Source organism: Aspergillus sydowii (assembly GCF_001890705.1).
Source record: "Aspergillus sydowii CBS 593.65 unplaced genomic scaffold ASPSYscaffold_1, whole genome shotgun sequence".
NCBI classification, from domain to species: Eukaryota; Fungi; Ascomycota; class Eurotiomycetes; order Eurotiales; family Aspergillaceae; genus Aspergillus; species Aspergillus sydowii.
In genome coordinates, this window is record NW_024467859.1 from 612,866 (window position 1) to 624,909 (window position 12,044).

Sequence of the window (12,044 nt, forward strand, 5' to 3'; positions counted from 1 at the left end):
AGGGGAAAATAGACTGCATGCAATGCAAGTTTGTTATTCATTATTCTATTTGCCAATGTTTAGATTGGCATGCAATAGTGGTGGAATCAGACCATACTGGCCTGACGCCAACCACCCTCGAGGGCCGTCAAGACACATCCAGCTTCCAGTCGAGGTGCAGAGCTTCTATGCTCTTATGTTGAAATCATCACTCCGAAACAACGCCGATACATCCCTCCCAAAGTGGTATCATGTTGAATTTATCCGCGCAAACCTTGGTCACACTAGGGACCATGCAAAGAAATAGCTTGACATTAGATAAGGAAATAGTAGGTGCTTTTTTGTTTTGACATGTCTATGCTTGTGCTTTGAGTTGTTGAAACAAAGCTGGAATCATTATATTCGTAAAAGAAGACGAGGAAGATATGTCATGGGAGAATCAAGCCGTAAGCGACAGCGCTTAGAACTTGAGGGTCTTGGGCTTCTCCCAGGAGAACTCCTGGTTGGTGAAGTGACCGTTCTGGGCGGTCTTGAAGTAGATGGGCTTGGCAAGGTCAAGCTCACGGACAATGACACCGGGACGGAGGTCAAAGTTGTTGCGGATGATCTCAACAAGCTGCTCGGAGGTCTTGTCGGAGGTACCGTAGGTGTCGACGTAGAGGGAGAGGGGCTCGGCGACACCAATGGCGTAGGAGAGCTGGACAAGGGCACGGCGGGCGAGGCCGGCGGCAACGAGGGACTTGGCGATCCAGCGGCCAACGTAGGCAGCGGAACGGTCGACCTTGGAGTAATCCTTTCCGGAGAAAGCACCACCACCGTGGGCACCCCAGCCACCGTAGGTGTCGACGATGATTTTACGGCCAGTAAGACCAGCATCACCCTGGGGACCGCCAATGACGAAACGGCCAGAGGGCTGGATGTGGTAGACGGTGCGGTCGTCTAGGAGTTCAGCGGGGATGACCTTCTTGATGATCTTCTCCTTGATGACAGAGCGGAGCTCCTCGGTGCTCACATCATCGCTGTGCTGGGCAGAGACAACGACGGTGTCCACGCGCAGGGGCTTGACGGCACCGTTGTCATGGGCGTACTCGACAGTGACCTGGGTCTTGGTGTCGGGACGGAGCCAAGGGATGGAGCCGTCGGTACGGGCAACAGTCATGGCGTCGTTCAGCTTGTGAGAGAGGAGGAGAGTAAGGGGAAGGAGCTCAGGGGTCTCATCGGTGGCATAACCGAACATGATACCCTGGTCACCAGCACCAAGCTTCTCGAGAGCCTCCTCGTAGTGGAGACCCTGGGCGATATCGGGAGACTGCTGCTCAATGGCAACCAAGACGTTGCAAGTCTTGTAGTCGAAACCCTTCTCGGAGTCATCGTAACCAATGTCCTTGATGGCACCACGGATGATGGCCTGGTAGTCGAGTGGGGACCTGGTGGTGATTTCACCGAAAACCATGACCATTCCTGAACTCGGAGTCAGTAAGGAGTCGGGAATTGCACATATGCAAGGCTAAAACAACGTACCGGTCTTGGTGGCGGTCTCACAGGCAACCTATGAACATTGTTAATTACCAGCCTTCAGGTAGAAATTGGGCCGTCTGCTTCGCAGAAAAAGGCAAGCGGGCCATAAGTGGAAGACGAAGAAAATTCGGATTTCCATACTTTAGACAAGGGGTCGTCCTTGAGACAGCCTATTATATCTTATTAGCAATCTGGCCTTGTATTCTGGAAATTGGTTCAACATACTGTCTAGGATCGCATCGGAGATTTGATCACTGTGGGAGAGGTTAGTGAGTGATTCAAATGCAGTATAGGGACACAATGGATGAAGGAAAAGGGGAGCCTATACGCGATCTTGTCGGGATGACCTCTCCCCACCGATTCGGATGTGAAGAGGAAAGTTCCGGTCTTGGGGTTAGCGACGGAGCCCATTGTGAAGGTCTGGTTGGAATTGAAGAGGAGAGATAGAGAATTAGAGGATTAAAGAGGAGTGTATTAGGGATAAGAAAGAAGAAGAGATTCGAATTTGAGGGAGGGAAGAGGTGAGGGCGGGAGGGGGGGCAGGCTTGAAGTGGGGTTTTTCAGGTCGGAGAAAAAAGGACGCAGTGAGCACGGAACCGCGAAAACATCATTCCGGCAATCTCGCCATTCTGCCCCACCTCAGACAAACACGCCATTCGACGATTCGGTCTTGACCGGCTTGGATTGTGTACAGAAAGACCGAAGTCCGGGAATACTCAATCTCCCCCAGTATTGGCGGTCTGACGGCCGAGTATTCCATTTGCCGCTATGGACATTTAGTGGCTATCCTTCACAGATCAATCCGCAAGCTGACGCGATTGTGAAAGCCTTCGGTGTGCAATAATAAACCAAAAAAAGCGGTTTCGATTGCGGTGCATACTTAGGGAGAATACGAGGGGAAACAGAGCCAGTTTGCGCGGAGAGAGGACTTTATAGGATTAAAAGCTTGGAGACATTTCTATTCCTATACATACACGTTACTTAGCTGCTGCACTCCCTGAAGGGGCCCGGCAGAATGATTAATCAATCATTCAACCGTGGTCCATACTAAAGTTTACAAGCATTGATCAAGTTGAGTCTATTCGGTGGATCCGCCGCGGGCGGAGAGGAAAAATTCCCAGCAATTCCCGCCGAATCTGTACCTCCTCCGAACCTCGAATAATCAACCACAGATAAGCTCATCCAACATCGAAAATGTCCAAGTTCGGGACCCTCGTAATGGGCCCAGCCGGCGCTGGGAAAACTACCTTCTGCAACGCTCTCATCCAACACCTCCAAACCACCCGCCGCAGCTGCTTCTACGTCAACCTCGACCCCGCCGCCGAGACCTTCCAGTACGAGCCGGACCTTGATATCCGCGAGCTGATCACCCTCGAAGATGTAATGGAGGAGCTGGGGCTGGGCCCGAACGGTGGCCTGATATACTGTTTCGAATTTCTGCTGCAGAACTTGGATTTCCTTTCCGAGGCGCTTGATCCGCTCAGCGAAGAGTATCTGATTATCTTCGATATGCCTGGCCAGATCGAGCTCTATACCCACGTCCCGCTTCTTCCGTCTCTCGTGCAGTTCTTGTCCCGGTCTGGTCCGCTTAACATTAATCTCTGCGCTGCGTATCTCCTCGAGAGTACATTCGTCGTTGACAAGGCAAAATTCTTCGCTGGAACACTGAGCGCCATGTCCGCCATGTTAATGCTGGAGATGCCGCACGTCAACATCCTCACAAAGATGGACCAAGTGCGCGAGATGGTCTCGCGCCGGGAATTAAAGCGTTTCACACGGGTCGACGTACAACTATTACAGGACAGCAATGAAGTCCCGGCCGAGGACTCCGAGAGCTCCGACCCGCTGTCGAAGGAAGCACTGCTGAGCGGGGGATCGTTCGAGAGACTAAACCGCGCCGTCGCGCAGCTTATTGATGATTTCAGCATGGTGTCGTTCTTGCAGTTGGAGGTTCAGGATGAGGACAGTGTTGCTGCTGTGCTGAGCCATATCGATGACGCTATTCAGTACCATGAGGCGCAGGAGCCGAGGGAGCCCGCGGATGCGCAGGAAGTTGACTGGGAAGATGCGGATTGAGGATATACTGCGAAGGAACTTTGACGCGAACTATGAATAATGACTGATAGATGGTGTCTCCGGATCCGGCTTCATTACCGGGTCTGAGGTGCATACAAATATGCTCCCGTTCGGACAGATCGTCCACGAATATCCTCCGCCGAAAGAGAGGGCACGTCGGTAATATACTGGACTCTGCAATGGGTTCGAACAATGGCCGACGCATTGAGGTCTTATTTTACCCACACATTGGGGCAAACACATATAATCATCTAGGATTATAAATATCATGCTTAGAAATCGTAATTATACTATGAATATTCTATCCACGCGTAGCTCATTCAACCAACCCGAAACCGAGTAAAAGGCGCGTAAGAATCAACAAACAACCAAGATAATCATATCCAAAAAGGCTTCGTCACCGATATACCAACCAACCCGACGCCGCCAACGCAAACAAAACATAGCTCGTTTTTATTAGCACCAGTCAGTCGGAAAATCCGACCCGAACAAAAAAGTTACGCAAGGCGACCGTGATCATAACCATGTAATTGACCAGGGAGGACAAACAAATCAGCCCCTCCGCCAGCCCGCCTGACGTTGCCCCGAAGATCCGTCCGCAGCGCGCGCCGTCGACTCCTCCAGATTATGCCCAAACTGCTCCAACAACCCGACAAGGAAATTAAAGACAAATCCCAGATCGCGCGCGACCTTCTCCCACCCAGCATTATACATGTATATCCCCAGCGAGAAGATCGTAAACCACCAAGCCATTTTCATCGTCAACCACACCCAGAACATGACCGCGCGGCGCGTATAGTCGAGGATTTTGAACGAGAGGAAGAGGACAACGACTAGGACAATGACGGAGGCGAGATCGGGCGTTGAGGCGAGAAGGTGCGCCAGAGGTTGCACGACGTAGGGGTCTAGGTATGTCATGCGCAGTTGGGCGAGTGATGGGTCAACGTAGGTTTCTCGAACGTGCGTGAGGGAGGGGCTGAGGTATGTCGAGTGCAAATGGGCGATGTTGGATGCCAGTGGGGAGGAAGTTAGCTGTTGGACGGTTGGGTGCTGGAGCACAGTTTGGACGTATTCTATTTGGTTGCTTTGGTTAGTATATACTGTTTGTCGCGTTGCGACGGAGACTTACCTGGGAGATTTTCCATGTTGATGGGAGTGTAGCTCGAGGATTGAAAGGTTGCAGGAGTATGGGTGAAGTTGATGAATCCAGAGACAGTGTNTGTAAGTGAAAATGCTTTATCTGGACGCCACAAGAGTCAAATGGAGTTTCTTATAGCCTGATGCTGAGAGTATGGATCTGGACAGAGCGAGCGGCCCGTTTGTCTCGCTCGTGAAACAAACAGAGCAAACAATCCTTACCTGGCAAACCCAGACTCCTTCCTTTTCCGCAACACGGATTAACATATTCCCGACAATCTATACTCCGTATGTCACTTCCTTCAATGTGAAGCAGGGTCTGACTCGGGCAATATGGCACACTTACCTTATTATGGATGGCCACGGGTATTATTATTCAGTGGAGATTTTCCAAAGAAGGGGGTTTGCACCAGCCCCAGGTTATCAACGAATTTTCTTTTTACCGTCAAGACACTCATTGCTGGAGTTCTGACGAGAATTACTATTTTCAATAGCCAGGTGATTGGAAGTCACCAAGAATGAAATATATATTAATCAACCCGCTTTCGTGGTGTAGATTAACAATAGTAGTACTAGTAGCAGTAGCTCAATTATATACATACATTAGAGCAGAAACGTCGTGGTGCTCGTAACAAGCATATATACAGTCCAACACCGTGACCGCTCAAAGCCCTGCCCGAACATGCTTGGGGGGAGCAGACAACTCAAGGCAGGGAAATAACGCGGAAATAAATAGCAATATAAAAACACCCAACACCGGCATCCGGGGATATATAGTCTTTAAGATCCAATCCAATGTGCAAAATAAATGTCAAGAAATGGCAGGTAGATTAATCAGAGGTTTGGGTTGGGAAATTGAAATCAGGTTGCCTGGCTTATTTTTGGCCAAGGAGATTCTTGAAGACGTTGCGCTCTGTCAGGATCTCTGCCTGGAGACGGCGGGTTTCGCGGAGGGCCTCGTCACTGAGTCATGTTAGTACTTATTTCGGAAGGGTTAAAGTTTGGGCTAATGAGAAAACTTACCGAGCGGATTGGAGTTCGGCCACATCGATCTGGGCACGGTTCATCCGACTGACGACCTCGCCCATTTCGCGGTCCGCTACGCGCAGAAGCTTCTCGAGCTCCTTGACTCGCTGGTCGAGAGTGTCAGACTTGACGACGTGGGTCAGCGGGACGCCGTCGCCGCTCGTGGTCTTGTCTAGGCGTGGAGACCGCGTGATAAACGGGGTGCTAGGAGGATTGGGCGACAATGACGCAGGGCTGCGAGCCCCATTCTTCAAGCGCAGGAGCTGAGCGCTGTGACTTTCCTGGATCTGACGAACTTCGTCTTCGTGACGAGCGATCTCGTCATCTGCGTGATTCTGGGCCGCAAGAAGGGCGTCTTCCATTTCCTTCAGCTTTGTTTGCATATCGTTGATTCGAGATGCAGATAGCTGTTGGTCTTGTTCGCCCTTGTTGATAGCGTCTGAGAGGCGCTTGCGGAGGGCGGTGTTTGCCGCCAGTTGCTGGCGGACGTGAAGTGCGAGCACGTTTGTCCGGGTAACAGATTCTGCGAGCTCACTGGAGCCTTGTGGCGACTGCGCCGCACTTGCTTCTGCGTGCTCGCGGTCTGCCTGGAGCTGCTGGTACGCAGATTCAAGAGATGAGGAGGTAGCAATGACTTCGGCGAAGGCGTTCTGAGTATCCTCAAGCTCAACGGGAACAGAAATGTCATGTTCCTGGAGAAGGATGCGGAGAGAAGCAGTCTCCTGCTCGGCACGATCGAGGTCCATCTTAAGACCTGCCAGTCCCTTCTCACATTGCCATTTCTGATCCAAGGCATCTTCCGCGCGCAGCCGTAGGTGGTTCACCTCATCGCGCAGATTACGCACCTCACGCTCGTAACCCAGCTTGCGCGGAGAGCCGGTCTCCTGCGCGCGGGCCAATTCCATCTCCATGACTCTGATACGCTTCTCTGTTTGCCGCGTTTCATAGGCCTGTCGATCAAGCAGGCGTTTAAGAGCGCCGTGGAGGGCATCACGCTGGGCCTCGGCGCCTTCCACCCGATCCGCCAGGGATTCCCGGGTGTCACGGTCCTTGCCCGATACTGAGTTTGACCTCGATAGCGAACCAGACCGGGATGAGTTCTTGGGGGGCATACGAGCCAGAGAGTTTGATCGTGATAATCCAAAGGCACTGTTTCGTTTCGTAGGTGCGCTATCCTCCTCCGCAATCGAGGCGAATCGTCCGCCCTGCAACTGTGAAAGGGCTGCGTTTTCGATCTTCAGGGCTTCGATTTCCTCCTTCAACTGCTGCACTTCAGCTGGATCAGTAAGTGGCTTGCCTTCTTTAAGCAAGTCTCGCTCAGTACGAAGCTGCTCCAGCTCAACTCGCATAGCGGTTAGAAGGTCCTCAAAGTTGTCTTTTATTTGGCGTTCTTCCGTCAATTTGCGGCGAGTACTTTCCAAAGCACTTTCAAGCTCGCGAGTTTTGGAAGATAAGTCGGAGATTTCTACCCTTTCACGTCGAAGCTGAAACAAGTCAATTACCGTCGTCAGCAGAAGAAAAAACAGTGAAAGCCTACCTGAGCAACCTGGGCTTCTAACATTTGGACATGCGATTCAGACGCTGTCCGGCGGGTGCGTTCCTCCTGAAGTTTATGGCCGATATCGACCCGGAGCTGGGCGCGCTCTTGTTCTGCAGCTCGCTTATATTTTTCTATATCTTCAACGCGCCCACCCGACTCATAAGCGTAACGGATTGAGCTGGTTCCCGAGTCTGAGAAATAATCACTGGTACGCCTGTTCGGGGCTTCCGATGGCATCTCAGATTGTAACCTCTCCACCAAATCTTCCAGCTCCATCTCCCGTCGAATCGACCCCGCCAGCTCAGAGCTGATTTCCCGCAGCTCATTCTCCAACTCCGCCACCAGGGCTGAAGAAGCTGAATCCCGTATACTCGTGCTGCTGAGTGAGCCATTGCGCACGGGGTAGTTCCCAATGGGTCGAGCGCTCGGGTCGAATGGCACTGAGGTGGAGGGTGTGATAGAATAGGAGGTACTCGGTATTGATGGAGGCATAGGTGACGGTAGCGGAGATCGGCCGCCGTCGGAGATTTCTGTGCTGGAGGACTCGCCCCCAGGAGATGTAGCGGTTTTCCAGCCAAAGAAGGAACTGATTTTGCCCCCAGGTGTTTTCGGTTGCCGTGGGTCGTTCACACTATTGGGCATGCCTCGCGCACTGGGGTCAATGTGTAGCGGTGGCGGTCGGTTTTGTGGTGGGTGCAAGGCCATAGTCCTGGCACGTTTGTGGTTTGAGGATGCGGGAGAGGGAAGGACGGGGATAAACGGTTCGCTGACGAGACGGCTGTGCAGTGGAGTCCCATTCGTAAATTGCGATTCGTATAAATTAGTTATATCGTCGTCACTATCGTCGGTGTCGTCTCCGTCTGCATTCACGGCAGAGGCGGAGGTGTCTATACGGAGGGGGGTCTTAAGAGGACTGCCCCGGGGAAACCTGGAGTAGGGAAATGGACGCACGAGGTTAGTCCTGTAACGTCCTAAACGGACAAACATACGACGTCCATAGAAGCACGATAAGAGAGAAAGGAGGCCCAAAAGAACAGGAGGGGAGATAGGAAAATCAAGGGGGAGGGGACAAAGTTGTAGTGGTGACAGGGGGTGGAGAGGGAAAGTAGGGCTGGGCATATCTTGACATACCTGTCCAAGGTCCTGCGAGAAAAGAGCGACGGGTCCCCACGCGCAGCAGAAGACGGCGCGACCGAGTTTGATACAGGAGATGAGAGACTATTTGCAAGAGAGCTGCCCCGAGAATGGGAGAAAGAGACGGGGGACTGCAGGGAGGAGGAGCGCAGCGGCGGAGGATCAGCCTGCGAGAGGGAGCGGTTGGAGTAAAGGGAAGAAGAGGACGAGGTGGAAGGACCAGATCGTCGAGGATGAGGAGGGATCACAGGAGACGCCGTGGGCGGCAATGGTTTCCTGCGCACGAGAGCAGGATCGAGCTTGGGAGTGTCAGGGACAGTAGTAGTGGCTTCAGGTAGATGGGGTTGATAGGCGCTCGTTGCGACACTGTCGGTGACAGAAGCTCGGGCGCCAGGCTCAGGCGGAGAGATCCAGCCAGGGGCCATGATTTGTCGAAACAAAAACTAGTCGCAAGATACAAAGCGATAAAAATAAGACCAGGTGATAATCATAGGATAGAGAACGGAAATGGAAAGGATGCGAAGGATGGGCGACGGGAGAGTTTGGCGGCCAAACCCTGGGCGGGCGGCGTTCTCATGCGAAAAAGAGCAGACGGGCGGATAGGAGAAAAAAAGGGCGCTCTCCTCGAATGAGAGGCCGCGCTGGGACAAGGTGATGGTCAATGGGCTTTGGATCGACAGACCCTCATTGCGACGCGCCGGCGACAAAGAGAGTAAGCGGCAGACAAAGTGGGTTGACGAGCAGGAGGAGAGGCGGAGAATGGCTGAATTGAGTAAGACTCGAGTCAAGACCAAGGACAAGAAGACGGCAGAGTTGGGGCCAGGACCAGAGCAGGAGTCAAGGAGAGGCAGGAGATCAGGAGCGATGAGAGCGACATTCAGGGGGAGCTTGCGATAGTCTGGCACTCCGGCTCACAGTGGGTCAATAGTCGATACTCGCCAACTTTATCGGCGCAATGAGATTCTGCGACACCAGACCTGCCTTCAGCCGGAGCACGCTGTTTGCAGTGGCTACTGGACGATGGGATGCAAGAATAACAATAGAGCATTCAGGCGTTGGGAATACGCATGCACCCGTCGCCGTCAATTGGACCAGCTGGGAGAGCACAGTGCTCAGCGCCAAACTGGCGACGCAAGGAACGGCAGGAGCACGAACCAGCTGCCGAACATGGCCAGATCATCCTCCACCCGCAAATCTTCAGGGGTAACATTCCTCCCAGAATCACTGATAGTGAAGGAGTCTCTCAGTCTCGCTCGAAGCCCAAGCCCAAGCCCGACTCGGTCTCGCCTTGTCCTGAAACATCCAGTAGGGCCGGTGGCGCGCCAGGCCGACATGGCACCTGCAGCCATCCACCTTGCACAGCATAAAGTCCAATAGCTTCAACAGTCGCTGCGAGAGGTTAAAAATATCCTACTATTGGAAGACTACCGTTGTTTCAGGCGCCCAGGCCTGAATGTTCCAGATGTCTATTTTTACCGCATGCAAGGCTTCATGTCTCTTTGTAGTGGCCGTGGCCAGAACCGGCTCCTGCTGAAACTGCAGCAGTCCAGAATGCGCTCCTTGCTGCGAATGACCTTGCAATATCAGTGCTGCCCACGCTAATGACTGCATCATGCGTGGAGACGCGCCAATAGCCATATATTTGTTGACTCGTCAACTTCGAGAGAAACAAGCATCAGCCCATTCAAAACTACTGACGCTGGAACGCAAATAAAGTTGTCTTTGGCTCTGATCCTTCTCGTATTTCCATACCTGTCAGTTGTCAAGTTGTCTCCCAGTGCATTGCTCGGATCTATCCGACTGTCAGCATTCCCCGCCAGTCGTCAACAATGTGACACAAAAAGATCGTGCTTCAGAAGTAAAAGAATTCATTATAATCGTGACATCGCTACCTCGCTCATAGATTGTACGCCAACTTAAAATTAAACTCAATATCTCGAAAACCATGGCACCAAGATGCCATATCCCAACATCACACCCAGCATTAATACGAACAAATCTCGTCAGTATGGGATAAAATCAAACCGCATCCGATCTACTACTATTAGCATGCAAATCTCGCACAGAAAACTCAGATATCATAACATACCAAGGAAGCGATTCCAGCTCTCATTCTCATCTAACTGGTGAGCCCAATACTGCTCCAGAAACTTCAACGACTGCAGCACATTCGGCACCCGGATGGTATCATGGAGTTTCGACAGGAGATCCCGAACACGGCCCCGGTCGTCGCCCTGCGCTTCGCAACCCGCAATGAATAACGGCGTGGTAAGCATCGTCCACGGACTAAGGCCTGGAGACGGCCCGATTTGCTCGGTACATTCGATGATCTTCTTGACAGATCGCTGCACAGCTGGTGAAGATGCGGGCACTCTGCGCAGTCGACGCTCGATCTGAATTAGCGCGCTGTGCTGGAACGCCTCGTTACACAGCGTAAACTGTAGAATATGGTCCTCTGATAGCCCGTCGATTACCCCAGGGTAGAACGTGGGTGGGGACCGTGCCCCCTCATCGATCAGCTCGTGGACTGATGATTCCAGGGCAGTAACCTCCGCGTCATCTGCTGCTTGATCCGGCGGAGTTTGCCAGGCGGCAGCCCCAATGCCGCGGAATACCGCTGACAAACTCACCGTGAAACCCCAGTAGTCGTCTAGATAGTCCGGTGTATCCGCTGTTGTAGGCACTGGCTTTCCAATAGTCTGGCATGTAATACCACCAATAGGTGGCCCGTTCCCCGTCAATGCCGTTAAAGATACTATTGACCGATACCACCGATTTAGATACCTGCGGAAGCCTTCGGACGAATCTGGAGGCGACCCTCCTCGCTCACGAGAAGCGACCATCAACGCCTGCGCACCTTCAATATGAGCCCGCCATGAATTAGGCTGAATCGCACCCGAGTGGATTTCCGCGAGACAGAGAGTGCGTGCCGTGGCCAGCAGCGCATCCGTTCCCCTTGTGCCTGGGCTCTGGAGCTCCTTCCGGAAATGTTCTAAGCTCATCGCCATCAATCGTGCGATATCCGGCGCTGATTTGACGTTCTCCGACTGATTGTGTAGGGCCTGGAGGTGGATTGCAGACAGCGCCATGGTTGCGTATAGTAATGACGGTGTTTGGAGAGCCATCGGCACAAGCATACGACAGATTTCTTGTTGCATGCCTGAATGGCAGGCTGTTATTTGAGAGGCATCGCTGAGGAAGTGATGAAGAAGGGATTTCTGGTTGCTGTTGAGCGAGGCGAACGGGTCAACAGATTTCGGTAATGTGATGGTTCCGGAGGGCACGGGTTCGGTTGGCGATAGTTCGTTGGCAGTGGTGTAGATGAATTCTCCGGGAGAGTACTCTGTAAATCAAGAGGATCATGTTAGATCCCACCAGGAGTGTACAGGCCAAAAAAAGGCTCACCTAGCTTCTGCATACACGAGCCAAACCTTGACTTCGAGAAACCCCGGCCTCCCCACTGCAGCTGCATCGCATACTGACATCGCGACCCCGCGGACTTGCACCGCCCACAAGTTGGACGACCCTCATCACATTTCTGACGTCGTGCCTTACATCGCTTGCAACCGCCAAAAGATCGTGACATTTGGGGAAAAGGGGTTCTTTTTTGGGTTTTGCGCGCGGCTTCGAAATT

At 52.6% G+C, this 12,044-nt stretch overlaps 5 protein-coding genes across 5 annotated transcripts; 1 reads left to right on the forward strand and 4 right to left on the reverse strand.

Moving 5' to 3' along the window:
- Positions 1 to 107: 107 nt before the first annotated feature.
- On the reverse strand, positions 108 to 1,898 carry ASPSYDRAFT_38012 (S-adenosylmethionine synthetase). The gene is made up of 4 exons (XM_040845616.1): positions 1,826 to 1,898; positions 1,723 to 1,751; positions 1,501 to 1,667; positions 108 to 1,440 (listed from the first exon to the last, which is right to left on the reverse strand). The coding sequence occupies exon 4, from the start codon at positions 1,436 to 1,438 to the stop codon at positions 440 to 442; it is 999 nt and encodes a 332-aa protein (XP_040707262.1). The 5' UTR covers positions 1,439 to 1,440; positions 1,501 to 1,667; positions 1,723 to 1,751; positions 1,826 to 1,898; the 3' UTR covers positions 108 to 439.
- A 793-nt stretch (positions 1,899 to 2,691) lies between these two features.
- Positions 2,692 to 3,573, forward strand: ASPSYDRAFT_25534 (putative signal sequence-binding GTPase GPN3; the record flags this gene model as incomplete). The annotated part of the gene is made up of 1 exon (XM_040844175.1): positions 2,692 to 3,573. One exon carries the CDS (start codon positions 2,692 to 2,694, stop codon positions 3,571 to 3,573), a length of 882 nt encoding a protein of 293 aa, XP_040707263.1.
- Positions 3,574 to 3,984: 411 nt separating this feature from the next.
- ASPSYDRAFT_235727 (Apq12 family protein) lies at positions 3,985 to 4,983 on the reverse strand. The gene is made up of 3 exons (XM_040844124.1): positions 4,933 to 4,983; positions 4,703 to 4,813; positions 3,985 to 4,646 (listed from the first exon to the last, which is right to left on the reverse strand). Exons 2-3 carry the CDS (start codon positions 4,716 to 4,718, stop codon positions 4,126 to 4,128), a joined length of 537 nt encoding a protein of 178 aa, XP_040707264.1. The 5' UTR covers positions 4,719 to 4,813; positions 4,933 to 4,983; the 3' UTR covers positions 3,985 to 4,125.
- A 602-nt stretch (positions 4,984 to 5,585) lies between these two features.
- On the reverse strand, positions 5,586 to 8,263 carry ASPSYDRAFT_141284 (uncharacterized protein; the record flags this gene model as incomplete). Its single annotated transcript, XM_040841129.1, has 3 exons — positions 5,586 to 5,673; positions 5,734 to 7,220; positions 7,274 to 8,263. 3 exons carry the CDS (start codon positions 8,261 to 8,263, stop codon positions 5,586 to 5,588), a joined length of 2,565 nt encoding a protein of 854 aa, XP_040707265.1.
- Positions 8,264 to 10,413: 2,150 nt separating this feature from the next.
- Positions 10,414 to 11,996, reverse strand: ASPSYDRAFT_138410 (Zn(II)2Cys6 transcription factor; the record flags this gene model as incomplete). Its single annotated transcript, XM_040840834.1, has 3 exons — positions 10,414 to 10,448; positions 10,500 to 11,753; positions 11,816 to 11,996. 3 exons carry the CDS (start codon positions 11,994 to 11,996, stop codon positions 10,414 to 10,416), a joined length of 1,470 nt encoding a protein of 489 aa, XP_040707266.1.
- Positions 11,997 to 12,044: the final 48 nt, after the last annotated feature.